The sequence below is a fragment of the Anopheles coluzzii genome, chromosome 2 (genome assembly GCF_943734685.1).
Source record: "Anopheles coluzzii chromosome 2, AcolN3, whole genome shotgun sequence".
Taxonomy (NCBI): Eukaryota; Metazoa; Arthropoda; class Insecta; order Diptera; family Culicidae; genus Anopheles; species Anopheles coluzzii.
Window position 1 is genome coordinate 39,685,157 of NC_064670.1, and position 27,592 is coordinate 39,712,748.

Here is a 27,592-nt window from a genome sequence, read left to right on the forward strand (position 1 = left end):
CAAGAGAAAAACAGCATCGAAACACCGTTGCATTTAAGGCCGTCGTTCTGTCGGTCTAGGAGGACTCCTTCTCTTAGAATTGAGTGTTCGGAACTCAAAATAAGCTAAAAACTAAAACGTTACTGAGTGAATTGGAAGAATATAGACCAAATTTTGAGCCTGTCCGGAATTCGAATCAAAACGTCCGTAATTTGAAATGTTTTGAGTACATTTTTTTTAACTTTATTTTTTCTCAGGTTTAGAAGGTTTGCTTTATTTAAGGGAGCCGTATAGAGGTGTGACCGATTAAAATTGAATTAGTTAGAAAATATCAAATGCCAAAAATGCCTTAAGTGTCCGTAATTCGAAACAATACGGTAATCTAAGTGATCGCCATCATGATCACATGAATTGTCGTCACAGGAGAAAAAAAATTGCGCGGAACGTATACACCGCAAAGCAAACAATTTACATTGCCTAAATGCAGGCGCATAACAAATCTCGTAAAAGTACAAATCTTGGAACGTAGACAGTCGAGATAAGCTAAATAGTTGAGTTTAATTTATTTTTATTCAGCAGACAGAATTAACTATTTAACTCGCGTTGTTTGTTGCTTATATTGCTTTAGTCATTCAAATATTATTGTTTAGCTGAGTCGAAATTTCCATTGCCATTTTAAACAGTAACATAGATAACCAATGTAATTGTTTTCTGCAACTAAAAACCAACATTTTGTTTTTGTTTATTTTTCTTTTTGCTATTAAAGTGTTTTTGTTTCTTCATTTTATTTGAATACTATTTTTAGATGGCTACAGCCACAGGAAATCCTATGGGTTCTTGGTCGGTCAAGACCTACCTAAACCACTGATGGTCTACCTATCTATGATTGATTGGTGTACATATAGCAAGATAACTAGTGCTACGTACGAGGAAGGGAAGTCTCTTCTGATACGAGATTTGCACCCATTATGGGCATGTGATTAGGTCGTATATTTAACGAGTACATCACCGGACCGGCTCCCACACACTTCTAAACATTGCTTTTTTTGAAGCGTTGTTTATGAACTATTTGTTTAGCAACTTCTTCTTCTTCTTATTTGGGGGCTTGCCGCTCAGTGAATTACTGATTGCACATAGCAGGATAGTCAGTCGGAAGTGAGTTGTATTTTTACTATCCTCATTTTTTCAACATGTTTTAACATTTTTTTCATTTATTATTATCACAAAACATGTCCGTTTAGTTCGTAAATTTGCCATGGTTGTTGGTGTCCCGTGGCACAAGGTGAATCATAATCTTAATACCTTCGCCCTGCGATGCCACCCGGAAAGCCTCGTGCACGTCCTGCAGATCGAAGTGGTGCGAAACTAGCGGCTTCACGTCAACGTACCCACTGGCTACGATTTCCAATGCGGCAGGATAACTGTTAAAATGAAATGCAAATTACACAATTAAACATTCGCAATCGTACCTCCTCCAAACACGCCTAGCAAAACTCACTCATGATTGTAACGCATCGCAGTGGTGATTTCGATTTCCCGCGAGATTGCATCCACCATCGGCAGCTGAGCGTCCTTATTGCCTAGCCCCACCAAACAGATGCGGCCCGCGTTTCTGGTCGCCTTGATCGCCACCCGCATGCCGGGCTGCGAGCCGGAACACTCGAGCACCCGATCGGCCGGCCCGCCCAAGATCTCGTGTATCCGCTTCACCAGGTCCTCCTCGGTGTCCTCCTTCCGGATACCGATCACGCCCGTCACACCAAGCTTCTTGGCGACCTCTAACCGATGCTTGGCATGCTCCAGATCCAGTATGACCGTGCGCGTCGCACCCATCGCCTTGGCAGCGATCAAACACACCAGTCCGATCGGTCCGGCACCGAAGATGATCACGCGCTGCCCTAGCCGAATGTCCGCCCGCCGACCCGCATACACGGCAACGGCCAGCGGTTCAAGCAGTGCGCCCTCCTCCATCGTGACGTGATCCGGCAGCTTGAAGCAGCAGTCCGCGTACTGCGCATAGTAGTTCGAGCAGTTGCCATCGTGCTTCTGCGTCGTACAATGCTTCCCATCCAGACAGATGTTGTACTTGCCCACCTTGCACAGATCGCACGTACGGCAGCCGGCCGCCGGCTCGATCGCGACCCGATCGCCTACCTTCAGGTGCGTCACGGCACTGCCCACCTTGCGCACTACACCGGCCGACTCGTGACCGAGCACGATCGGTTTGACGAGCCGCTGGGCACCGAAACCACCATCCTTCAGGAAGTGGATGTCCGTACCACAGATGCCACAGGTATCAACCTCCACCACGACCTCGTTGAATGCCGGCTCCGGTATGGGACGCTCGTCCAGCCGCAGATCGTTGGGACCGTACACGGTCGCGGCAAGATTTTTGTTCGGTGCCATCGTTGCAGACTCTCTAGGCGTAAATGAACTGGCGCGTGGCCGCGTCGCACACCGGCTTATATAGACGTACGGGCGTTACGCACAAGCATGTTTGCGTACCACGACCGTGCGCTTGACGTCGATAGGCTCGTAATCAAACGCGATCAAACGATGCGATAAAGCGCAGCACCAATACCCACAGCGATGGTGGTGCGTTATCAGCGCGAAGCAAAGCAGTTTGGCGAGATCAATTAGTAGGTGTCATCACGATAATGGTTTATATATATATTTAGTTTAAGATAAGATTTCAACCCCCCAAGTTTTTATTAAAGCTCTTCAAGACCGCTTAAATGTATTGTCCACACTCGCATCTCTTCTCAGTTTACGAACTTCTTGGGATTGTTGCTATCGCGCGGAGTCAGATGCACCATCACCTTCAATCCTTCCCCAGCGGCAGCCACCCGGAAGGCTTCGTTAACGTCTTTCAACCCAAAATGGTGCGACACCAGGGGCTTTACATCCACATACCCACTGGACACGATTTCTAGCGCAGCGGGATAGCTAAAAGTACAACAAAAGAGTGCATCATTACCAATTCGCTGCATCGCAAACCACCGCCAGCATGCTCACTCCCCAACTCACTCATGATTGTACCGCATTACGGTAATGATTTGAACTTCGCGCGAAATTGCATCCACCATCGGCAGCCGCACCTCTTCATTGCCCAAACCCACCAAACACACAATGCCGGCGTTGCGTGTCGCCCTGATGGACGTACGCATGCCCGGCTCGGAGCCGGTGCACTCCAGCGCACGATCCGCCGGTCCGCCCAGCGCCTCCTGTATGCGCTTCACCAGCTCATCCTCACTATCCTGCTCGCCAATCGGTATGACGGCCGTAGCGCCAAGCTTCTTGGCCGCTTCCAACCGCACACCGGCGCGGGCCAGATCGAGCACTACCGTGCGGGTAGCGCCCATCGCTTTCGCCACCACCAGCGAGATCAGCCCGATCGGTCCGGCACCGAAAATGACGACCCGGCTGCCCAGCCGAATGTCCGCCCGCCGACCCGCATACACCCCAACGGCCAACGGCTCGAGCAGTGCGCCCTCCTCCATCGTCACGTGATCCGGCAGCTTGAAGCAACAGTCCGCATAGTGCGAGAAGAAGTTCGAGCAGTTGCCATCGTGGTGCTTCGTCGGACAGTGCTTCCCGTTCAGGCAGATGTTGTACTTGCCCACCTTGCACAGATCGCACGTACGGCAGCCGGCCGCCGGCTCGATCGCGACCCGATCGCCCACCTTCAGGTGCGTCACGGCACTGCCCACCTTGCGCACTACACCGGCCGACTCGTGGCCGAGCACCAGCGGACGGATCAGCTTCTGATCGCCGAAGCCACCCTCCTTCAGGAAGTGCACGTCCGTACCGCAAATGCCACAGCTGTCCACCTCGAGCACGACCTCGTTGAAGGCGGGCTCGGGCATTGCGATCGGCACCAGGCGCAGATCGTCCCGCCCATAGCAAACGGCGGCCATATTCTGTTGCGTTGGTGCCATGTTGTCTTTTCGGGGGCTAGCTGCTGCTGCTGCACAATCTTCACGCAAACACGAAACCGTTACTGACTGGTTTTTGCATGCACGGTGCGATCTTTTATATTCTGTTTCGGTGCCAAATTTTTTCCCACACCATTGATGCGCAAGGCGCAGGGTCAAAGATTATTTCCAATTCATGCCAAATTATCCTTCACGCTGTCAATAGTGCATCAGTAATGGAGTTATGATTTGGCACCCGAACCTGCACAGTGACAAACAGAAACCCCACGAGGGGACAGCTTTAATCAGCTTCTATTATCTTCCGCGAAATACTCTTTCGGACTTTATCATTTATTGTTTACAGCTCTGTTCGTACCCGGTCATCTTCCAAGCCCATATTGTTCCAGCCGAATCTTTATAGCCTAAAAATATTGACCTCGGCTCGATTTGCATTCAAGAGCTGTTTTGTTTTTCCATGCTGTTCATTTAACGTTAAAGTACACTGTTTCCTAGCTTTTACGGTGACTTAAAAGGTTATCTAATCGGCTGTGTACATTACATGCTTGATGGACAGTAATCAGAACCAACCGAGAGAAGCTGTCGATACGTCAACATTGCTGGGGTGCCATGCCTCCAGCGGCTCCAACTGCTACTGATAGCGATAATGCTATTTTCAGCTTCGCCTGCCATGAAACACCATGACTAGTTTAAACTGGCGACATTAGACGCGCTCCCGCGATCGTTGTTGGTGTCGTGCGCTAAAGGGGAACCGAATGCCTATAGATTATGACAAGATGCAGCAGTAGTAGCGGCATTGGTATGGCGAGGGTGGCGATGGCAAAACAGCCGCCGTATCGGGCCAATCAAATTACCCCCAATGATTGTTCACAGACAGACAAACGCAGTCGATGGAGGGGACTGACTTCTCTTGCAGTACGATCTTGCCTTTTGTCCCTGCCCTGTCGTTAGCATCGAAGCAACCAGGCCTAGTCGATGTAGATGATATAGCGAGAGAACAAGACACTGGGTCAGGGATGCCTCCGTTAACGATGCATTGCAAATCTCTGACTGAACGGACCGGACATCATGCAATGCAACGTGCTGTGGAGCTGAGGAGAATCATGGCTTCTTTCTGATGTCACGTTTGATTCATAAACGCAAAACACTGGGACTGTGCAAATACTATAAAGATTTATTGACGCAGCTTTTCGCCCCACTGCCGAGCGGGACGTTCCAGAAACGATGCCTACACCTTTCGTTGTGGATTGTTTTTGTTCCTTGGTTGGCAGTGGATCATGACTTTGACTGCACCGTCCAGCCCGTACCGGGCCGTATTGAACGCTTGGTCCGATTCCTGCAGCTCGTAATGATGCGTGATCAGCTTGAGTGCATCGATCGTACCGTTCGCTACCATCGCGACCGCTGCTGGATAGCAGTTGGCGTACCGAAACGCCGTCCGGATGTCAATCTCACGCACCAGGGCCGTCGTTATCGGGACACGCTGCTGTATGGCACCGATGCCAACCAGCGTCACCACACCGCCCGGTACGGTAGCTTCAATTCCCAGCTGTACGCACGCTTCCGCCCCCGTACACTCGATGCTAATGTCTGGCGCAGTACCGAGCAGTGCATGAATGCGCTTCACGATCTCATCCTGCGTATCGTGTCCGCTAACTGCCAGCGTTGCATCGGCCCCTAGCGTCTTGGCTAGCTCGAGCTTCCGCTCCACCAGATCGATGACGCACACCTTGGCCGCACCCATCGCTTTCGCTACCAGCAGCGTAACGAGCCCGATCGGTCCGGCACCGAGCACCAGCACCGTGCTGCCAATCCCGACACCACCCCGGCGGCAACAGTGCACCCCCACGGCAAGCGGTTCCAGCAGGGCGCCCTCCTCCATCGTCACATTCGCCGGCAGCTTAAAGCAGCAGTCGGCCGCGTGCGTGTAGTAGTTGCACAAATTGCCATGCCCCGTGGTCGCACAGTAAACGCCCTGCGGGCAGATATTGTACCGGCCGGCCTTACAGTGCCGGCAAGTGCGACAGCCAATCGCGGGTTCAATGGCGACACGATCACCCACCTGCAGGCTGGTTACGTCTGCTCCAACGGCCACCACCACACCGGACGATTCGTGGCCGAGCACCAGCTTGTCCTTTAGCTTGTAGTCGCCGAATCCTCCGTGCGACACGTAGTGCACGTCCGAGCCGCAGATGCCCACACAGTCCATCTCGAGCAGGACCTCATGATCGCGCGGCCGTGGCATGGGGATTTCTTCCTGCACAAAATCGATCAGCTCGTCAGTACATGCCTACCCGCTGCTGACAGCGCTGCACTCACTCACCACACGAAAGTCTTCGACGCCGTGTACCACGCCGGCAAGATTTGTAACTTTCCGCTGTGCCATTTCCGACCGATTCTGCTTCTGCTATTGCTGATTGATGCTGCGCTCGCTCGTTCGATCGCGCTACGATCGGTAGCTCTCGCTAATGTACACTAAAGCATCCGAATCATCTCGCGGCGGTTTATGTATCACGCCGGCAAATGCAAACTACTCGCTTCACATTGTCGGTGGAAATCACTGTGTGAAGAAAACACTGGCGATGCAGGCGAAGGCGTCCCCCACTCACGCTAAATGCACTGAAGATCAAGCCGAGTCACGTGAAACGCTAATCAGCATGCTCAAAACGATGCACATTAATCACCAGTACGACCAGAACGCATTCGTTGATCAAGTTGTGGTTTTATTGGATCGATTGTTTCAATGAATGTTGTTAGATTATTATTAACAGCATATCGTGATTAAATTTATTTAGTTCGTTAATTCAGTTGTTAATTAAACTTGAAAAGCAACAAAAAAAATGGATGTAATATTCGTCCAGGTTGAGAGTTTCTATACGTTATACTCATACGAATTAAATTCAATTACTAAATAAAGACAAGGCGGTCTGTGGTACAGTCGTCAACTCAAACGACTCAATAACATGCCCGTCATGGGTTCAAGCCTAGAATGGACCGTCCCCGCGTAGCTAGGATTTTGACTATCCGGGTTGCGTGGTAATGAATTAGTCTCGAAAGCCTGTATTGGCCGGGGCATTTCCACGTAGGACGTTACGCCAAATGAAAGAAGAAGAAGTAAATAAAGAAAACATGTTCATTCTATGCATGTCCATATTATGGTTCAGATATAACTAATTAACAGGTGACATTCTTCTTCTTCTTTGGCACAACAATCGTCCTCGGTCAAGGCCTGTCTGTACCCACTCTAGTGAAGTGAGCTTGGCTTTCAGTGATTTATTGTTACCATAGCAGGATAGTCAGTCATATGGGGGCACAGTCTATTCGGGGCTTGAACCCATGACGAGCATGTTGTTAAGTCGTACGAGTTGACGAGACCGGCCCCAACTGGAACTGGGGATTTGTTCTGAAGAAAACTGGAGGAAAAAATAGATACTCAAATAACGGTAAATAAATAAAGTGCAAAAATGGATTTGGATTTGGTGACATAAATTAATACATTTCGTCTATTTGTTATTTATTAGAAATCGAATTAGATAAATAAAATCTTATTAAAAAGATTGCATATTTTTAATGAGAAGAAATATAAGTAACTTAGTAATAATAAAGAATTCCCATTAACATAGCCATATTTTTTGTTATTTTGGCCTTAAAAATAATGTGCTTTATACAGAAGATATCTTCAACACGCATAAACCGCGTAACTCGGGATCACATTGTTACTCCATACGACAGAAACGCACTAGATGAAACAAGTGCCAAGAGCATAGCCTAATCATGTCAACAAACTCCAGCTGTTGTGTAAACAAGTGAAGTTAGAAAGTGCCGAGCGCTCCGCATTTTTTATCAATATCCGTATATCTGTTAGTTTTTTACATTTAAACGTAAAATCCGTTTGATGATAAGTTGCATAGCGAATGTAGTTAAAATGAGATAAGAATTAGCGCTTTTCGATCAAGAATGTTTTGTTTAGGTTTGATGTGAACTGTAAAGTGTTAGTGCACTTGTGTGTAGGATAAAAAGCATAATTTTATTTACACTTTTTTAGGAGTGAATAACATTCAGAAGACTAAAGCAATCCACTTTATTTGCTCGGAATCCCTGCTGCCTTTCTCGTCCATTCTGCACTCAAGGTGAATCCTGCGTTTGTACGTCCTCTATGCCCTATCGAAGCGATGAAGTACTACAAACACAAATAACAACTGGCATGCCATCACAAACCATTCTCATTGAACGTACCCGGCACTGCTTCCTTTTCCAGCTCAGCTTCATCGCCGGGACCCCGTACAAACAGCTGCGCTATCGACAGCTCACTCATACAGAGCTGGCTAGCTAATAAAAACACCCATTAAACGGTACCCTCCGCCCGGGAGAGATAAAGCAAGACGACTCGGTAGGGGTCCGTTTCAGTTGCGTTTTAAAGTCGGGACGAACAACGCGGCACTGTGCGAGCAAGATTAGTACGTTTGCGATGGCCAATAAGAGCGACAATCTCACAGCGGTGCTGTACGGTATTGAGGATCTGCGCCTGGAGCAGCGTCCCATTCCGGTGCCGAAAGATGACGGTAAGTCCTTTGCTATACTGCAATAGTTAACCTTTAAGTTAACCTTCGGTCACTTTTTTAGAGGTGCTGCTGGAGATGGACGTCGTCGGAATCTGTGGCTCGGATGTGCACTATCTTGTCAAGGGACGGATCGGTGATTTTATCGTGAAAAAACCCATGGTCATAGGCCATGAAGCGTCCGGTGTGGTGTCCAAGGTGGGCTCGAAGGTGAAGCATCTGAATGTTGGTGATCGCGTTGCGATCGAACCTGGCTACGGTTGTCGCACGTGCGAATACTGCAAGGGCGGTTCGTACAACCTCTGTGCGGAGATGATCTTCTGTGCCACCCCGCCGTACGATGGCAACCTTACCCGATACTTTGCCCATCCGGCCGACTTTTGCTACAAACTGCCCGACCACGTGACCATGGAGGAGGGTGCCCTGCTGGAGCCGCTTTCGGTCGGTGTGCATGCGTGTCGGCGGGCAAACGTTGGGCTCGGTTCGCAGGTGCTAATTCTTGGGGCGGGACCGATCGGTCTGGTGACGTTGATAGTGGCCAAAGCGATGGGTGCGGGCAAAGTGCTCGTTACCGATCTGCTCCAGAACCGGCTGGACGTAGCGAAGGAGCTGGGTGCTGATGAAACGTTAGCCATACCGAAGGACGCGACGGAGGCTGAGCTGGTGAAGATCATACACGAGCGCATGGGCGGTGCGCCGGATAAAACGATCGACTGTAGCGGGGCGGAATCGACGGCCCGGCTTATGATCCTGGCCACCAAATCGGGCGGTGTTGGTGTGATGGTGGGCATGGGCGCACCCGAGGTAAAGTTGCCGCTAGTCAATGCACTTGCCCGAGAGGTCGATATACGAGGCGTGTTCCGGTACTGCAATGAGTAAGTGATGATAGCGGTGATTGTGCTCGTCTTTATGGAAATTAATTCGTCTTTCTTTAACAGCTACCCTGTCGCTTTAAGCCTGGTGGCCAGCGGAAAGGTGAATGTGAAGCGGCTCATTACGCATCATTTCAACATCGAAGATACGGCCAAAGCGTTCCACACGACTCGCCACGGCGTCGATGGTGCAATAAAGGTTATGATCCATGTACAACCGAAAGATAAAAATAATCCGAAATAGATAAGTATGATGGAATATAGAGGCAAATAAAGTGTAAACGGCTTATACAGAACATGCAAATAAATTGCACTAAGCATATAATTGTAAAAGAGTGTTGGAATTCGATTTTGACATGAGTTTGCAGTCTATTTTAGAAACAAATGGTAATAAATTTAATGATAATGATTTTTTTAATTAAAATTGATATTTTTTATATTTTTCAAAATCCGTCACACCCAACGTGACAGTCATCTCCGCACCAATGCCAACCACTAGGCACTCGAACAACTGTCATAACAAACCACCAGCGCCATTTGTTTACATTGAATTTTTAGGGGTTGTTTCGTAGAACAGATGACGGTTGTGGTATAGGTATATACATCAAGCCACACAACAAAAATATGTACTGGAGTTACAAATATAAATTAAAAAACAACACACCCATTACCTCAGTAGAACTGACTGCAATAGATAAGGCACTACAAATAGCAGTGGAAAACAACATAATAAATCCTATACTATATACGGACAGTAAAGCGGCTTGCAGCATCATCAAAAGGGAACAATATAACAACAATATAGAGGAAAGTACATACAATATTATTAAAAACAGTTTAAAAATAAATGCACAAATCAGATGGTTACCGGGACATATCGATATCGAAGGTAATGAAAAGGCGGATGCCTTAGCAAAAAAAGGAGTGACGGCAGACAACATTATGGAAAACAAATTAAGAAAAAGTGACATCAAACTTATGTTTCAACAAAGAATGATTTTTGAAACGCAGGAATGGTACACAACGGAAATACAACATAAAGGGAAAAAATTCGCAGAATACCAGAAAGAATTCAAAAGAGATAACTGGCATAAAACGATAAATATCAATGCAAATGAAATAAAGACTATGAATCGGATACTAACAGGACATGACTTCTCCAAATACTGGCTAAAAATACTTAAAATAGAAGAAAATGATATATGCGATGTTTGCCAAGTACAGGAAACGGGCAAACACCAAATATTTCACTGTACAAAATACAACAATGAAAGACAGAAATATCCCAACATCCAAGAAGACCTATTTCGCAAACACTGGAAAAATAATGATGGAAAAATAATAAAGGAAATAATTAGATTCATACAAGACACAAAAATCTCCCTATAATGAAAAAAAAACCGCAAGTTTGAACAGCACACAAAAACATAGATAACATGATCATATGAACTTTGAAAGACAAATCATAAACACAACATAGAAATGTCAAAACCATCATCAAGTAAACAACACAAATACAACGGTACCAACATTGGAGAGGTATATGACTCAGGCAGTCGAAAACCTAAGAGCGGTACGTCTTTGAATGTGGCTTTATTAAGCATAGGCTTTATAAAACATAGAAGACTACATCCTGCTCCACAAAAGAAGAAGAAGAAGAAGTTGTTTCGTAGAAAAATAAGGTCCCCGTCCGGAATTAAGCAAAACTTACCCCAACACCATGAACGTGATACAATCCAACATCTCCACCACAATCAGGAGTTTCAATATTTCCGACGATATTCGAATAGAGGTAAAGAAGTTCCGCACCAATGCAAGCATCGACGAGGTGGATATTGAGGACGACGAGGATGATATTTGTAAGCAAAAGAGGATAATTTGTATCAAAATGTAGGTTTCGTTAACAACGCTACCCCTAAACAACCACTTCCAGCCGTCATACAGAAGATTCACAAAACGTTTGCCGATCCGCACAGTACGACATTCGATCCGGCTACACTGAAATCGATCATCGCACGGCTGGATGACATTGAGAAGAAGTTGGAAAACATAGTATACATGAACCAGCAGGCAGATTCGCTTGAAGCGGCCGCACGACAGCAGCAAGCCGGAATGGTAAATCTACCACCATCCACCGGTGGAGTTATTGTTGGCAGCAGTGGGGATGAAGGATTGGAGCTGAAGCTGGAATCTCTCGATTCCGACAGCGAGCTGATCGGAGAATTCATCGAGCAGGATGAACTGAAGCTGGTCGAGTTCCCCATCAACCGGATCGAGGAGCTGAAAGAGCTGGAAGAATCCATCACGACCGACCAGGAGTCATTTGTGTCGTTTGTAAGTTTCGTGTCGTTGATTTTAGTCTCCCTGTGGGTCATCTAGGTTGCAGAAGGCTTAATATTTTCTTTCGCTACAGGTCAATTTTATCGGCGCCACCGTGCAAAAGTACAACCGGAATCTGGAACTCGTGCTGAAAGATTTCATCACAGAATCGTTGATCAATGAGCTCGGCTACAGCACGACCAAAGAATCGATGCTGTCGTTCTACATCTTCAACCAGTTGCTTTACGGTGAGTCCAGTGCTACCCTACCTTCCTTGTGACCTTGTTTGCATAATGCTTTCTATGATCTTTTGCAGATATATGGAAAAATGAATACTCCACCATTAATGACTACAACAATAAGCTGAAGAATATCGTCATAAAGACACAGAATCGATTTTTGCGAATGAACAAAAACAAGAAATAAAACAATAAAGCGTATAGGTACTTACAATTTAGTCTTATGCGGCCACGAGTCTCCAAACCCGTTAAAGAGTCGAACACTTTCCACCCGAGTCGAGCGAATGTACCATTTGCGTCTGAAGATCTATTTTGGAATTATAAATCCAATCGTTTGATTTTTCCACATTTTTTTTACTGTCTAGTTTTTTTTTATTATTCAACGACTTTGGTGTGTTTCTGTTTTTGTGTTCTGTATGTATAATTCCTTTCTTTGGATATATCCTTCACTCGCACACACCAAGCCAAACACATTGCGTCCGATCCTTTTTGACGATAACAGCTCGCGCGAGTAGTTGCCCCATTGTTTTTGTTTTTTGTTTTATTAAACTTCAATTTGCACACGATGCAATACTGAATATTACTGTGCTATTGCAGCTGCAACAACTGTTATTGCAAATCGAATGACTTTCGCATAGCGACAGACGAACGAACGGTGGTGGCTGGCGGCAAGCGATCCGCGGAGAGTTCGTGTGTTGAGTTTCTTAAAATTACTGGCATTCGAAGCATTCGTGTTTGAAGTTGAGTGTTGACGAAGACAGCCATCCCTAATAGACGATATTAAAGTACGAGTACGAGAGTTTGCGGAACAGGATGATGTTGATGGGAAGCTAACAATTAGGATAAGGTAAGGACAACAGAGAGGGGAAAAGGGCGATATGGTGGGGAGGGTTTACTGCACTCCAAGCTTCTTTTTCAGCGACTCCGGCATCTCTGGCGGGGGTGGGCGGGGGATGGATAGGGCAACCTTCACACCGTCGTAGATGAACCACTGCAGGGCGGTCAGCGTACCGATCATGATAATACGCGGCATCAGACCGTTCCACATGCCCATGAAGCCGAGCTGCTTGGCCACATCGATCGCGGACGATCCCTTGGCCTGGTTCAGCTTGGACACGACCACGTCGGCCGGATGGGAAACGATAGCGCAGAACACACCGGCAATGTAGCCGGCAGCGAACGTCACAATCAGCTGCTCACCCTTCGAGCACTGGTCGCGTGGCTTCGGCACGACGTAACTGTTGGCGAAAGAGAACTCGTTTCATAAATTCCATTTCAAGCGCCTACACCGTTATCAAACACTCACGCATAGAGCAATTCAACAGTCTTCTCGAAGCAGGCGAACTTCATCATGGTGTACGGGATCTGACGGCACCACAGCGGAACCAGACCCTTGTAGAACGCCATGATGCCCTCCTCGCCCATCATCTTCGGCATCGCTTCACGCATATTGCTGGCGAATCCGGGCATGGTCTGGATCTTGACCTTGGCCGCCTCGAACGGCGACAGAGCCATGTCGGCGAAGAATTCGGCCGAGGCGGATGCGCCCAGATACAGCCAGGTACGGTACAGGTAGGCATTCTCCTCGCCCAGCATGTTGGCGTACTGCACCTTGAACACCTCATACAGACCAAACTTGAAGGCACCCTGGGGAGGTGGAAAGAGGAATAGTACAGCTTTGTAGGGCAACAGAAGCAAGTAGGCGATGAACGCTGCTGATAAGCAACGGAGCAAGGGAATGTCATCGCAAGATCACACTTAATGCACAATTACAACAAAGCGCACAATGTGACACTTGTTTGCTAAGTCTATTAGCATTCCATTATCTGAAATGCAAGCGCAAAACGCCACGTGCGTGTCTGTGTGTCTCGTATGTCATCCCAAAGTGATCCGCCCTGACAATGATGGAAGTGAAATGCAAACCGCTACAAATGATCCCGCGCCATCATTACCTGTGCCGAGTAGCCGAAGAACGTGGGGGCCCATCCCTTCACCAGACCGCGGGAACCATCCTCGGCCAGCGTGAGCTTGAAGCCGTGGAACACGTTCTTGTACTTGGCCTGGTCGACCTGCAGCCGGCACTTGACCAGATCGAGCGGCACGACGAAGGTGTGGGTGGAGCCGCAGGAAATGATACCGCCGAGACCGCACAGCAGGAAGAACTTGGTCGAACCGAACTCGACCTCATCGGTGGCGGCGGCCGCAATGGAGCGGCCACGGACCGGGGCGACGGTACCGGCATCACACTGTGCCTTCGTGAACGGCGTCTTGAAGGGCGAATTACGCGCAGCGTCCAGTAGTGCGGTGAACATGATGCTTGGGGGTCTGCTGTTGCTTGCTTCGATTCACTCGGATATTAACTGAAAGCGATCAATGAAGAAAGAGGCATTTATTATAAAGTTTAGGTTGACTGCCACTTTTCGGATCGGACTAAGGTTTGCGCCAATTATGTAAGCTGTCCCTGGCTGTCCCTGGTTCCGACACCTTAAACCATCAAACCGAAGAGAGATGAACCGTCGAAGAAGACGTCAGAGCATAAACAAAACCCCATTCTAACCATCCTCCTTCCCTATCACAAAAGACACGGCTCTATAGACACACTTGAAGGTTCAATGTTGCATAATGACCTCCTTTTCTTCGGTTCGGACGTTGGTCGTAAAAATAGTTGTAACCGTAACACACACGCGGCAACCCAACGAAGCTGTAATGCAAAGCTCTTTGTACGACACCGGGGGCACAGCCTGCACAATGTGGATCAGTGCATCATCAATGATTAAGGGTGGGGAGGGGGGATGCGAATCGATTGTCTAATTGGTGCCAAAGAGAAATACTTTCGCTATCGGCACCTGAACCTTCTTCGCTGCACGTGCTTCTTTTTTTTAATTGGCCGCGTGGGGAGCCACATGCCTCCGCTATGTGCAACTGGGAAACGGTCCACCAAACGAAAGGCAGCCCCCGCTCGTGCACGGCTAACCGGGATAGCTGCTTTCTTTTGTCCAAGTTCAAGAACAGCCCGTTTCGAAACTGTTTGCCAGCGTAACATGAAGGGGGGATGACGTAGACGTAGAGGGGACGCGCGCGCGGCGGGTAGGACGAGAGGACAGTAGTGTGTCTAAAATTAAATTTCGATCCACGCGAAGAAGCAACAAGCAGCGACATTGGCGCACACAAGTTGGGTCACAAGCAGCATCCACACGTCTTCACGTCTCGTTGTTTCCCCTCCCCGTTTTGCGCGCCACCTCGTGCGCTTGCTTGATGTAATCTCGTTTCTTTTTTTCTTATCCAGTAAAGATGCAAACTAATGCACACGTTTACTTATTCATTGTAGTTTCAACCGTCTATGGTCCGACCGTTCGTTCAGGTGGTTATCGGGTGTGATACGGCTGTATTTTTCAAATCCTTCCTTCGATTACATAACCTCAAGCGGATTCCACTGAACGTTCGTCTTGGCGCTGCAGCCGGATTGGATAAACGAAATAGGGTAGTAGTTTTGACTGGGGAAGTATTAGCATTAGAAACTATTTGTTCCATAAAGCACACCCGGCTTGGTGGACGTATTCCTTTACCCTCTTGCGTGAAGTGGTTTTGCACACAGCCTCAGGCAACCCTCCTATCGAAAAGAATGATCTACAAAATAAACTTCAACACACTGCACACCTCTTTTTTTCGCACACGCAACTTGCTGCCCTCTATCACAATTTTGGCTCGCCGCACCTTTTCTTCACCACTGCAAACGATATCGAACAATTTGCCTGCTTTCTGTTCTGTACTGCCTGACTGATGGTGTCCCCCTTGACTTTACCTTCAATTGCCGTCGCCTGCTGCGATGCGAGATCTTTCCGTGCTACGGTCGCTCTGAGCCGCAGTTTCGTTCAGCTAATGTACTCTGGCTAGAGCTGGCGCTGCTTGCTACTCGCCCCACACACCGCTCCACCGGGGAGGATGTACGTACATTCGATCCCATCTTCCCGGTCTCTCCTTACCATATTTAAGGGCCGTGGAGGGGGCGGGGGGCTGTACTGTATGTGTGTGTTTGTGAAAACATACACGAGCGGATCTCCCGCAGATCGCCTTTTTTCCGTCCAAATGGGAAAATTCTGCGAGCACCCGTAGCTTCACCCTCCTGCAAAAGAGAGAAAGAAAGGAAAGAGCGTAAATGAGCGGCATCTAACAGTAGTGAGAAGGATTTAAGAGAAGATTTGAGCATTACTGTGAGAGCAAATTGTATCCCTTTCTGACCCACTAATCGAGAAACTGAACACCCCTCCCTCGCTCCTTCTTACGTTCCTCTCGCAGGGCAACCGTCGTCATGTGATTCGTAGTACGTACCTAACCGTACTCAACGGTGGTGACGTTTTGCTCTCCGCGACTTTTCACACTTCACAACAAGATGGCAAAGAGACGAATGAGACGAATTGATGACGTCACAGTGGAAACAGAGGACAGCCCCGTACGCTTTCGGTTTTATCAGCTGATGAAGGACAGCGACGCCGTTCTTGGCTCGACCTTTTAACTTACCAAATCTTTTTCATTTTCTTGGATTTGTGGGGATTTTTGTGTTGCCTATTTTGTACTTCAGCTTTACTTCCCCAGGCGAAATTCGAGCGAATTATTTGAACATTTCTCACAATTTAGAACAAACACGGGACATTTGAGTTATGGGTTTACTAATCGTAGCGTAATTCACACGACGGCTTCAAGGATTTTATTTACGATGATGCTGTGACACTTTAAAGGGTAGCGCACAAATGCTTAAACTAGCTCGGCGGCGGCAACTGCCCACACACACACACACACACACGTACACACACACACATAGCTCGGGTTGTTTAAGCACGCGATCACACACATGTACCGGGCATATTGCATCTTACGTGGCCGTCATTGCTGTTGCAAAAAAACATAATCATTAGCACCGGAACACACTGCTGGGACTACTTCGATCCGTTCGGGGTTTCACAAAATATCATTCAGTTGTTGGAACATTCCGATTCAATACCTATTTCGCTCTTCTTCTCGCGCGTGCACCTTTTCACAAAAACACTCCAATTGCCGGGCCGGGGAATGCAACAAATATTACTAATTCGTTCCTGCTTAGCAGCGCGCACGAAGCCACTTCCACAACAGTGCTGCACACCATCATCACAAACAAATGCTTCGACTTCCTTTCATCCGTGGCGCTAGAATTACTCTACGTTCAGCTTCTTCTTCAGCGACTCCGGCATCTCTGGCGGGGGTGGGCGGGGGATGGAGAGGGCAACCTTCACACCGTCGTAGATGAACCACTGCAGGGCGGTCAGCGTACCGATCATGATGATACGCGGCGTCAGACCGTTCCACATGCCCATGAAGCCCAGCTGCTTGGCCACATCGATCGCGGACGATCCCTTGGCCTGGTTCAGCTTGGACACCACCACATCGGCCGGATGGGACACCACGGCACAGAACACACCGGCAATGTAGCCGGCAGCGAACGTCACAATCAGCTGCTCACCCTTCGAGCACTGGTCGCGTGGCTTCGGCACGACATGCCTGCACAGAACGTGGACGACGGAAAGTAACAAAAGAAACACAGTGGATTAGATAAAGTGATGCTCGGTCCAAACGATGGCACAAAAACGCCAGTACGTACTTGTACAACAGCTCGACGGTCTTCTCGAAGCAGGCGAACTTCATCATGGTGTACGGGATCTGACGGCACCACAGCGGAACCAGACCCTTGTAGAACGCCATAACGCCCTCCTCGCCCATCATCTTCGGCATGGCCTGTCGCATCGTGTTGGCGTATCCGGGCATGGTCTGGATCTTGACCTTGGCCGCCTCCAGCGGGGCCAGCGCAATGTCGGCGAAGAATTCGGCCGAGGCGGAAGCGCCCAGATACACCCAGGTACGGTACAGGTAGGCATTCTCCTCGCCGATCATGTCAGCGTACTTGATTTTGAACACCTCATACAGACCGAACTTGAAGGCACCCTGGGGAAGTGGACGAATCATAAACGAAAGTGAGCATTACTTGTAGAACTGATTGGAATACTGTTCGAGATTAAATAGAAGTCCGATTTATTATTTTGAATTTGTTTCACTTCTCACACCAACAAAAAACACTACAGGGTTTTCCAAGCGTTCTCATAGTTGAGGTACGCTTCCTTGACTCTTTCTTACAGGAAGTGAACTTCATATGATGGAAATTGGACTATATGGCATTCTTTTTGGACAGGCTTTCTGGAAATTCCTATTGGATTTGTCCTAAAAGGGTGCTATAGTATCCAATTCGCAATATATTAAGTTCATTTTATGTAAGTAGCAGTCAATAAAGTGTCCCACAGCTATGAGAACTCCTGGAAAACCCTGAAATTATTAAATAATAATGATTTACAGCGTACCACGAAGTCAATTGCCACTGTAATTCAACAAAACAGTAACATTGGTATTGTAGTTTGTTTGTATCATAAAAACATAATTGTTACGGAACGCATCCTTTCCAAAGTTTGCATTATTGATTTTCAAGTTCCACAGCGCTCCGCAAGAAAAACGTGCATCGCAAAAACGCACAGTGCCGTTCACAGTGCATTACGTAACGAGACACGACGGCACACGTTTATGTATACGTTGAACCGCCCCAAGGCCAGTTCAATTACTCAGCCAACATTGTGCCGCACAGAGCGTAGAGTAGAATGTTTAGAACTGACACAGACTAAATGATCTCATGTGAAGCACGTCGTGCTGGTTGCATTAGAAGTGATTCCCACCCTGCACGTATTACCGCTTCGCGGTGTAGTCACATGGTTTCTCACCCACTAAAAAACTGCAGCATTTTTGTACAAGCTTGTCTTCCAAAAAAGGTCACGGACAGTTTATCAAAACGCGTTCACGTGGGACCTGCCAGACAGATAAGTGCAACCGAGTGCCCCACCCCATAGCCCCTTATCATCCGCTATCCATCTTGAGGATCTTACCTGGGCCGAGTAGCCGAAGAAGGTCGGTGCCCATCCCTTGGCCAGACCGCGCGCACCCTCCTCCGCGATGGTGACCTTGAATCCGTGGAACAGATTCTTGTACTTGGCCTGGTTGACCTGCAGCCGGCACTTGACCAGATCGAGCGGTACGACGGCGGTGTGGGTGATACCGCACGACAGGATACCTCCGACCGCACACAGGCCGAAGAATTCATTCGAGCCGAACTCAACCTCGCGGCTGGCGGCTGCCTGAACGGAACGGCCCGGCACTACCGCCTTCTCGGTACCGTCGTCACAGTGCACGCGTGTGAACGGTGTGCGGAAGGGCGAGTTCCGTGCGGCATCCAGCAGTCCGGCAAACATGGTGGAATGAATCTTTTATCCTTGCGACACCTGGAAGAGGGAGAAAGGGTAAAGAAGGGCAGAAATGGATTAGTTTTATTTTAGTTCCTGCAACACTTCGAAGTGTATTAAATCGATATCAGCAGAGTCTGGAGACATTACGACATCAGTTGAAGCTGAAGAGGAACGATGTTCTACGGACAGTAGAAGCGACCAGCGACGCAGCCACGTTTGCGATAAGATAAGATTGGAAGACCTTTAAAACAACGTTCCTTCGGCCGTGCTATTATATAAAAACTAATTTCCAATTTAGCAAAAACAATCCTTTTTCTTGCGCTCGAGGTGATTGCTTTTACTAACTCAATTTATTTAAAGAGTGGAAAATTAGTATGAGCATTTGAGGCTTGTTAATTTTTAAGTGAATATACCGATACTAATCATTGTACACCATCCTTTTCCAGACATTCCAAATTCCAACTTTTCGATCTCGTTATATAACCAGACAAAAAGTCGCATTATGTCGTAAGCGCCTCGCTCATGACTGGGAAACTTTAAAGCTTGCCGAAATAAGGGTTTTGCAAAATCCCCCTCCCTTAAGCCAGCTTCATGCAACTCTAATCACGATAGGGGTTGGAATCTTTGCTTTCGTTCACACTTCGGGTGAAACATTCAAAGCACACATACACGCACAATTATCACCTCCGGAGGGTGTCAAATGGAACCGGTGTGCACGGCCATCCATCCCGGAGAGTGCGTCACGACCTTCCACGAAACACTACAGGAGTGAAAGAGAGCTTCTGTCACGTGGAAGGGACCTGCGTAGAGCATCGGCGGAACATTCTAGACAGTGCGTGAAAAATTGAACTAGTTATTCCCCGCAGCATATAGGGAAAAAGAGACTTTTGTCCCATAAACAATAGGCGTAACAGTATATTCGGCCTAATTACCAGATGGGAGCTTAATTAACCATACAAAACACTAAGATTAAAATCTGACTAAGGATGGCCTTGAAGCACACTTTGCACACTCCACTGCCGCGCCTCTTTGTTGCCCCAAAAGCAACTACTGCACTTTACTAATCGTTCTACACACTCGATCACTTCATTTGCTAATGTCAGCTTTAAATAGAAAGAATAAACTTTGAGTACAGTTTATTTCTGGTGCACAAACTTACCGGCTCAGTCAGGCAGACGACAAGCTGCAGAAATGGCTGGCTTTCGATTGAGACAGCTTTGACCGCTTTTCGTTGCTTCTTCTTCCGTTGACAGGCTGGAGAATCCAGCGGAGCGAATTCCCGGAGAACAAAATTTGACAATGGCTACGTCACGCACGATAGCAAAACAATTGTTCTTTGTTCATCCATAATTCCATCCAAACCATGCACATTTCTTGTGTATAAACATAAAAAGTTCTTAAGAATCATCGTTTAATTACATAGAGGCTGAGCAGCATGTGTAAAATTAAAATTTTAACCATAAAATAAAAAAACAACATATTTTTGACCACAATTAATCCATGTCGCCCATAATGCGACAGCTTTTTCGCTCAATCAATCGAACTAGTGATGGGCTTCTCCAGTCGGAGCCAAAGCTCCGACTCATTACGTTCCAGCAATTTGAAAAAAAGGACATGGTCGTTGAAAGGGAATCATAAAAATATTGGTAAAAGAAAATCATTCCAAAAAACCTAAAGAATTACTTAAACAGAAGAATTAAAGCGAAGATAAAATTAAATATAAAACTCAAAATCTAACTTCATAGTTTCGGAAATACGTCTTTTTTTAGGTGAAAGATAAATTATTACGCAAATTAGACAATTTCTTTCATAAAATGTGGCGTTACATTAACCAAATTACGAACAACGGTCGGAAAATGTAAAGCATAATCATAGCTCCATTTGCTATTGCAACAAAAAAAAATCCAAATTCCGATCACCACGTGCGTGATTGTGTTTAAAATACATTTGCTTTATTTTAATTCGGCAATACACAGAAACCTGTGCGCTTAACAAATATAGTTAACAATAAATTCGAATTCATTTCTGCCTGTCAGTGGCCAATCGGTACTAATATTCGAAGGGTAATCGTGCATGAGCAGATAAGTTACCCCCCTTTTTGTCCAGGAGAGCTTTAGGAAGGAGATTTCTTATCTTTTCTTATCGTACACCTATAATACACGCGACGAAGATAGAGGATAACATACAGAAAGGAACATGAATTTGGCCCGATACATATGGGTGGGTTACACATACATAGCACATGCGCAAGCGGTACACGCAGCGGTCGACAAAGGATGATTGGGATGATACGCAACATAAAGAGTAATAGATGGGTTGGAACGAACACAGCGTACACAGGACATTACCACACCACACACACACACAGACTGATAAAAAGGCACATGGTAAACCGTTCACGAATCCTCGAGCTCGGCGATGGGCGGTGCACGGTCGGGCGATAGGAGCGGTGTAACGACTTCCCGCAGCTCATGCTTACCTGCACCGTCGGCAGGCGACAGCTCCTGCAGCAGAACCTCCAGCTCGTCATCATTCGTCACCTCGATCAGGCTGCTTTTCAGCGTTTCCTGAAGCAGCTTTCGCACCTCGTTCGTCGATCCGTACACGATCAGCGGGATCTTTTTCTTCTCCAGCTCCTTTTGCAGCATTTGCAAACCAGTCGCGGCAGTGTAATCGAATTCTATCGAACGAAACAAAGATCCATTAGTACACAACAAGACGGTGGTGAGAAGATAGACTGCCAACACTTACCATTCACTAACCGGCAGTCAAACACCACCGGAATGTTGCCATGCTGCTTGATAGCTTTGGACGTGACGTTGCGCACCCATTCGACGGCCGGAAAGTATAAGAGGCTGTGATTTGGACGGATTAAAATGTACTGCGTGCCGAGGGCCGTATCTGCCACGCTAACCGTCAGCAGTGGGCGAGCGGTCCGGTACACGACAAAAGCCAGATCGGTCAGCACACCGGCCAACAGTCCCAGCTCGACACCGATGATTAGACTCAGCACGAACGTTACCGCGCCCGGAATAAGCTCGCGCTTGCTGCATCGCCAAAGCGGGCGGATCACCTCGTACTCGATCATAAAGATGACCGCCGAAATGATCACCGCGCTGAGGGCAGCCTTCGGGATGTACTGGAAGTAAGGCGTCAGCACACCCAGCGCCAACAGCACGAGCGCACCGGTGTAGATGCCACCGATCGGTGTCTTTACGCCGCTCGCATGGTTGACCGCACTGCGCGAGAACGATCCCGTCACGGGAAACGAGCTGAAGAACGATCCGCAAATGTTGCTGAGCGACAGGGCGACCAGTTCGCGCGTCGGATTGATGCCGCTGCCGCCGAACGCTTTCGAGATGGCCACATTGCCCAGCACCGCGATAATGGGCACGAGTGCAATCGATGCACCCAGCTCCTCGATCATGCCGACGAAGCCGACCGGCACTGGTTCGGTTCCATTGGGTCCACCGCCTGTCGGCAGTACGGTGCTGAACGGTGGCAGCTGAAAGTCCGGAATTCCACTTTTCACCGTGCCGGTCAGTATGAACGGCCGTTCGCCCCGTTGATCGTAGTAAAACGCGACAAAGCTGGTCACCAGCACGACGAGCGCATTGCGCGCTGTTGCAATCAGCCAGCAAACGAATCCCAGTGTTTTGCGTCCCCGCGTAGCTTCGGGCGGTGTTTTGATGTCTTTTAATTTCTGAAAGCAAGGAGACGATTAGGGGGAGAATGCAGATAAAAGAAGACAGTAGCTTACCCTCATTGCCAGCAGTACAGCGATCGATACGACACCCAGTATGCTGTCGGCTATCCGGGCCTCGGGAAGCTTTTCCACCACGGTGCGCACGGTGCTGGCGAATCCTGACCCCGACCCACCGCGTATGCCGAGCAGCGCTTTCAGCTGGGACGCTCCAATGATCAGTGCGGTGGCCGAGGTGAAGCCCACCGTGACGGGCAGCGAGATGAGATCGACCAGCGCACCAAGCCGTAGGACGGCCATCAGCAGCTCGACTACGCCCGACAGGAAGCATAGCAGTATGGCGAGCTGCGGACCGGACGCACCTCCGTAGCCCGTGTGTCGGCTAGTCATGAGTGATAGTAGGGCGGTTGGACCGATCGTCACCTCACGGCAGCCACCCAGAAGCGCGTACACAACGCCACCGACAAAGGCGGAGTATAGACCGTACTGTGGAATTGAAACACGAAGAACGAAGAGTTAGCTAGGGAACGAATCCATCAGGAATCCATCTTACCTGAGGCTCTAAACCGGCAAGTGTCGCATACGCCAACCCTTGGGGAAGTACTGTCAATCCTACAGTGATGCCGGCGATCAGATCGGCCACCACGAACTGTCCCGTGTAGCCGCGCAGCCATCGTGTCCCGGGGATAACGCGCTCCACGCGTGATAGACCCATCACGGTTTGGTAAACGGTCCGGTGCCTTGCTTGCTTGCTGCTACTTTACGGTGCTACGGTTGCTGCCTTGCTGTAAAAGTGGTAAAAGATCTTCGTTCAGACACGCTCATCACTACTTTGGACTTCACACTACACTAGGTTTATCGGCACGAATCGGCTTTAGTATTAGCACAACTGTTTCAATTCGAGTTATCGTTGTTTTTTTTTGTATTCGAACATACGATAGGCTCTTTACCATCTGGCACTGATGTTGTGTGTCGGCCTACACATAAAGCCATTCTTTGGACGTGTTTTTTTTGCGTGCAGGGTATTACAATGTCTACCGTTTGATGATGAGGCAAAAACTGAACGACAAATCGGTTACATGTACGCACAGTTATGATCGACGGGTATCGAATGCGACAGACCTTCTACCGAGGACAAATAGTTTTATTAAAAAAAAAAGGCGACTGAACAGGTACGTAGATGCGCAAATGCTTTCCGGAAGAAGTTTACAACGGTGGGATCCTCTTAATGCTTAGCAAGAAACGCGATCGATTTCGATCGACATTATTTTGTTGTGCTACACAGCAGACCGTACTCTGAACCGGATGGTAGATTCTCAGTAATGGTTAATTTAGACATTTTTTTCTTAACCCTCTACATCTAGTTGCCAAATGAATTTAATCCGATTGTTACCATAACCCCACGATGGGACGCATCCTAGTATACATGGTGTCGATCAGTACCAAGTGCTTCGAAATATCAATGCATGCGTGTGTTGTGTTCTACATTAAACTATAGATGTCCATCAGATATTAAGAAATTGAATAAGAACGTCTATTTCGAAAGTCTATTCACAGAAGACTTGAATTCTCATAGAGGATACTTATAGTAAGTGGTAAAGTATTGTTCAGGGACTATCTAGTGGTACAGTCGTCAACTCGAAATACTTAACAACATGCCCGTCAAGGGATCAAGCCCCGGATGGACCGTGTGCTCTCTTACGTAGGATTTGACTTTCTTGCTATGTGTAATCAGTAAGTCACGGAAAGCCAAGCCCCAGTAGTGGTACAGGCAGGCCTTGATTGACAACGGTTGTTGTGTGCCAAAGAAAAAAAGTGATGATCACGCCATGCAGAAGTCAGTTTACCTAATTACAATTAATTTTTTAGGCAAAACAAAATATGCGGATGTAGGGAAGCTCCATATTATTGACTTTGAATTTCAAAATATGTTCCAGGCAAAGTCGGACAATGTATTACCTTTTCAAATTAAACAAAAACACAAAAAACAGCATAAATCATTCAAGTAAACACATTTTTGTAAAGGCTTTCGTCGTAAAGAAAGTACCAACACCACACCAACAGGTACTAGAGTTTGACATGTAGGTAATAGTTAAAGCAAACCAACGTTTTGCTTATCACACTACCAAGAAGCTACACAAACAAACAAACGGGACGGCAGATTTATCACGAATATATTGTGGAAGGTTTAAAGCTTCCTGTAAATCCTTTCGCCCACAACCGTTCAACCGGTAGAGCACACTACGCCAACAGAAACACGTGCGAAGTAAACAACCCAGCAACCGTTTGCGAAACGATTGTTAGAAAGTAGGCTTGCTTTACACAAATGTTGCCAAAGTGTGTGTATGTGTGTGTTTATGTGTGTGGACAAGGTTGCTAAGAACATTTGTTTCGTTGTCGTTTTCGTTTACAGTCCGGCGAACGGTTTTCGGGCGATCGATGGGTATTAAAAACAAGAGAAAAAAAATCCCTCAAAATGTTGCTGACGGCGTACAGTACGAAACGTGCGCAGCAAATGTGGAATTCCTAAAATGGTGGAACTTTTTTTTTATTTTCTTTGTGCTTACGTTCACAGGTCCCATTCAAAAGTGTATTTTGTTTACGAAATGTAAGAAGAAAACATCAAAACAAAAACAAAAACCGGCTTTAAAAACCGGCCATCGCCGTATACGCACCGCTCCAAAGCGCCCGAAAAGCGTATATCTCCCGCCCAGATCCTCAGACGCGATAGGTGAGAGGATATAAAAGCGAAAGAAAAACATGTTTACCCAACAACTACTGCTACACAACATCTTTCGCCGGGTCGGCGTTCGATCGTCACTCACCCATATCCTAACGATACGAGCACCATTTCTTATGTGAGAACCAACAATATCAACTCTATAGTAGCTTGCGCGGCGGGGAAGGTGATCGTGCAAACCGTGCGCGTAAATTTCATCCTCGACCAAATGTGCTCTTTGCACCGATGGTAAATGATCGAAAGCTGTTTGGCGTTTGGTTGGACCCCGCGGAGCCTCATTACACCTTCTAGTCCTCCTCGGGTGTCCAAACAGGTCGATTGCGCAGAACGCACAGATCGAATGGAAGGTGAGATGAGAATCTTACGCATCTTATCCGCCCCGAACCGGTAATATCCAGATTTAGCTAAATCCTGCGTTTGAAGTGGAGGAAAAACGAAACAAACGAGCCTTAAAAATCATCGTGCCTGGTATGACCCTCTTTTGTTGGGACGGTTTAACCTTGAGTGTATAGGGGTTGTTATGCGTCTCGTTCTGCGTTTTTGCGGATTAACTTATTTGAACATATCGCAACAAGTTTGGGTTGTACAATCACGGCCATTTTATGATTTTTTTATAATTTCAATGGAACGATTTATACAAGTTACCCCTAAAGAGAGGATTATTTTTTAATGGTGTTGGTGTTCCAATTCCAATAATTCCACACTCTAAACTGCTTCACAATGTACAATCACACTGAATGGTATTAACACGTGCTAAACACGCGCAAACCCGCGTGGTTTTAGGGTCACTACACATTCAAAGTCATCATCATTACGAATCGAAATGAAACGGTTTCTGCCGTATCAAAATGATTGGAGAACACAAAACGCCAATCCACTGCCGTTCACTGCAAAACATTGTAATTATGGAACGGTTTAGGCCTTCCAACTGAGGGATGAGTTATACTTGGGGACACAACGGCTAACGGCGTTGCACAATTTGGCATTACAGCTCACAGTAGGGGACACTGTGGTTATTGATCATTAGTCATACACACCGGAGAGAAAGAACGATGCCAAGGATCAATCAGGATCATCTACCACAAAACTGGCTAACCATGAACTGGGCGCCTGTTGACTGAAGCGCTTAGAAATACTAGATTACAGATATCGGAGATGTTCCATACACACTTTGCGTCTACTTTAAGCGCATTTGCTTTCACTTATTAACACTTACCAAAGTACGGTTACCTTCAAACCGGTCCGCCGTTCTGCAAAGCCGATCTACTTCTAAAGCCTGCGGCGAGTTACACTACTTTTCCTCACTACCCGGCACTGCCTCTCCAGCACAGCCTATGTTCGCCTGGTGAAACGTGCGTGCGTCGTCTTGCCTCTCTTTAACAATAATGACCCTTTTTATCTTAAACGCGCGCGTTGCCGAAAGCCATGTGCGCACGTGGCTGCATGGAGGAAAAGGAAACCGCACCGCCACCCGCGCCCGTCACCGATCTTCACCCGCTTGGACCGGCTAGAACTGTAGAAGATGTGTGGCGCCCGAGGTGGTACACGAAACGATTTCGATAGGAAGAACGCGCAGCTATTGCTTTCCAGACCCGTTCGCCTCGACGTCTGGAACGATACAGCGGCGCTCGCCGCTAACTGGCACCATCCGAACGGGTGGGGAGGGTCACACAAAACACAACCATTCCGTCCGTTTGCGATGTTTCGGAGGGGGGGGGGGGGCTAAAGGAGGGAGAACCTCTTCGCCGGTCACGAGAGAGGGAGGAACTGGATTTTTTTATTGGTGATCCTTTTTTTCTCTCTCGCTCTGTAGCCTCATTTGAATTCCGGCATAACAAGCAACAAGGGTGTGTTTGTGTAACATAAAATCATATTCATCCTTTTTTTTTTTTTTTGTTACATTCTTCAGGTGTGGAATGCGCGATTGATCTCGTGT

The 27,592-nt window shown here is 47.5% G+C and overlaps 7 protein-coding genes across 7 annotated transcripts; 2 read left to right on the forward strand and 5 right to left on the reverse strand.

Moving 5' to 3' along the window:
* Positions 1-1,121: 1,121 nt before the first annotated feature.
* LOC120951025 (sorbitol dehydrogenase-like) lies at positions 1,122-2,429 on the reverse strand. Its single transcript, XM_040369500.2, has 2 exons — positions 1,478-2,429; positions 1,122-1,400 (listed from the first exon to the last, which is right to left on the reverse strand). The coding sequence occupies exons 1-2, from the start codon at positions 2,383-2,385 to the stop codon at positions 1,217-1,219; spliced, it is 1,092 nt and encodes a 363-aa protein (XP_040225434.1). The 5' UTR covers positions 2,386-2,429; the 3' UTR covers positions 1,122-1,216.
* A 248-nt stretch (positions 2,430-2,677) lies between these two features.
* Positions 2,678-3,986, reverse strand: LOC120951026 (sorbitol dehydrogenase-like). Its single transcript, XM_040369501.2, has 2 exons — positions 3,007-3,986; positions 2,678-2,925 (listed from the first exon to the last, which is right to left on the reverse strand). Exons 1-2 carry the CDS (start codon positions 3,915-3,917, stop codon positions 2,742-2,744), a joined length of 1,095 nt encoding a protein of 364 aa, XP_040225435.2. The 5' UTR covers positions 3,918-3,986; the 3' UTR covers positions 2,678-2,741.
* Positions 3,987-4,649: 663 nt separating this feature from the next.
* LOC120952991 (sorbitol dehydrogenase-like) lies at positions 4,650-6,454 on the reverse strand. The gene is made up of 2 exons (XM_040372615.2): positions 6,235-6,454; positions 4,650-6,168 (listed from the first exon to the last, which is right to left on the reverse strand). Exons 1-2 carry the CDS (start codon positions 6,295-6,297, stop codon positions 5,140-5,142), a joined length of 1,092 nt encoding a protein of 363 aa, XP_040228549.2. The 5' UTR covers positions 6,298-6,454; the 3' UTR covers positions 4,650-5,139.
* Positions 6,455-7,918: 1,464 nt separating this feature from the next.
* Positions 7,919-9,667, forward strand: LOC120961541 (sorbitol dehydrogenase-like). The gene is made up of 4 exons (XM_040385321.2): positions 7,919-8,041; positions 8,170-8,473; positions 8,535-9,345; positions 9,409-9,667. The coding sequence occupies exons 2-4, from the start codon at positions 8,380-8,382 to the stop codon at positions 9,584-9,586; spliced, it is 1,083 nt and encodes a 360-aa protein (XP_040241255.2). The 5' UTR covers positions 7,919-8,041; positions 8,170-8,379; the 3' UTR covers positions 9,587-9,667.
* A 1,056-nt stretch (positions 9,668-10,723) lies between these two features.
* On the forward strand, positions 10,724-12,118 carry LOC120961544 (uncharacterized). Its single transcript, XM_040385326.2, has 4 exons — positions 10,724-11,201; positions 11,276-11,676; positions 11,756-11,909; positions 11,978-12,118. The coding sequence occupies exons 1-4, from the start codon at positions 11,063-11,065 to the stop codon at positions 12,085-12,087; spliced, it is 804 nt and encodes a 267-aa protein (XP_040241260.2). The 5' UTR covers positions 10,724-11,062; the 3' UTR covers positions 12,088-12,118.
* Positions 12,119-12,249: 131 nt separating this feature from the next.
* On the reverse strand, positions 12,250-27,294 carry LOC120953818 (uncharacterized). Its single transcript, XM_049607514.1, has 12 exons — positions 26,873-27,294; positions 23,470-23,701; positions 22,974-23,402; positions 21,965-22,916; positions 21,614-21,893; positions 19,218-19,249; positions 18,857-19,041; positions 17,533-17,873; positions 17,091-17,432; positions 13,853-14,246; positions 13,207-13,547; positions 12,250-13,138 (listed from the first exon to the last, which is right to left on the reverse strand). Exons 2-12 carry the CDS (start codon positions 23,629-23,631, stop codon positions 12,793-12,795), a joined length of 3,804 nt encoding a protein of 1,267 aa, XP_049463471.1. The 5' UTR covers positions 23,632-23,701; positions 26,873-27,294; the 3' UTR covers positions 12,250-12,792.
* Positions 16,557-20,489, reverse strand: LOC120961542 (phosphate carrier protein, mitochondrial-like). The gene is made up of 4 exons (XM_040385322.2): positions 20,373-20,489; positions 18,857-19,249; positions 17,533-17,873; positions 16,557-17,432 (listed from the first exon to the last, which is right to left on the reverse strand). Exons 2-4 carry the CDS (start codon positions 19,217-19,219, stop codon positions 17,087-17,089), a joined length of 1,050 nt encoding a protein of 349 aa, XP_040241256.1. The 5' UTR covers positions 19,220-19,249; positions 20,373-20,489; the 3' UTR covers positions 16,557-17,086.
* Positions 27,295-27,592: the final 298 nt, after the last annotated feature.

Coding starts and splice junctions, on each gene's coding strand:
- LOC120951025 (XM_040369500.2), bottom strand. CDS start 2,385: ATGGCACCGAACAAAAATCTTGCCGCGACCGTGTACGGTCCCAACGAT. Junction 1,401..1,477: donor GCGATGCGTTACAATCATGA/GTGAGTTTTGCT, acceptor TCATTTTAACAG/TTATCCTGCCGCATTGGAAA.
- LOC120951026 (XM_040369501.2), bottom strand. CDS start 3,917: ATGGCACCAACGCAACAGAATATGGCCGCCGTTTGCTATGGGCGGGAC. Junction 2,926..3,006: donor GTAATGCGGTACAATCATGA/GTGAGTTGGGGA, acceptor TTGTACTTTTAG/CTATCCCGCTGCGCTAGAAA.
- LOC120952991 (XM_040372615.2), bottom strand. CDS start 6,297: ATGGCACAGCGGAAAGTTACAAATCTTGCCGGCGTGGTACACGGCGTC. Junction 6,169..6,234: donor GCGTCGAAGACTTTCGTGTG/GTGAGTGAGTGC, acceptor GATTTTGTGCAG/GAAGAAATCCCCATGCCACG.
- LOC120961541 (XM_040385321.2), top strand. CDS start 8,380: ATGGCCAATAAGAGCGACAATCTCACAGCGGTGCTGTACGGTATTGAG. Junction 8,474..8,534: donor TCCGGTGCCGAAAGATGACG/GTAAGTCCTTTG, acceptor TCACTTTTTTAG/AGGTGCTGCTGGAGATGGAC. Junction 9,346..9,408: donor GTGTTCCGGTACTGCAATGA/GTAAGTGATGAT, acceptor TTTCTTTAACAG/CTACCCTGTCGCTTTAAGCC.
- LOC120961544 (XM_040385326.2), top strand. CDS start 11,063: ATGAACGTGATACAATCCAACATCTCCACCACAATCAGGAGTTTCAAT. Junction 11,202..11,275: donor GGACGACGAGGATGATATTT/GTAAGCAAAAGA, acceptor AACCACTTCCAG/CCGTCATACAGAAGATTCAC. Junction 11,677..11,755: donor AGGAGTCATTTGTGTCGTTT/GTAAGTTTCGTG, acceptor CTTTCGCTACAG/GTCAATTTTATCGGCGCCAC.
- LOC120961542 (XM_040385322.2), bottom strand. CDS start 19,219: ATGTTTGCCGGACTGCTGGATGCCGCACGGAACTCGCCCTTCCGCACA. Junction 17,874..18,856: donor TCTTCGGCTACTCGGCCCAG/GTAAGATCCTCA, acceptor CCACTTCCCCAG/GGTGCCTTCAAGTTCGGTCT. Junction 17,433..17,532: donor ACCGTCGAGCTGTTGTACAA/GTACGTACTGGC, acceptor CGTTCTGTGCAG/GCATGTCGTGCCGAAGCCAC.
- LOC120953818 (XM_049607514.1), bottom strand. CDS start 23,631: ATGGGTCTATCACGCGTGGAGCGCGTTATCCCCGGGACACGATGGCTG. Junction 21,894..21,964: donor TGACTGCCGGTTAGTGAATG/GTAAGTGTTGGC, acceptor TTCGTTCGATAG/AATTCGATTACACTGCCGCG. Junction 13,139..13,206: donor ACTGTTGAATTGCTCTATGC/GTGAGTGTTTGA, acceptor TTTCGCCAACAG/TTACGTCGTGCCGAAGCCAC.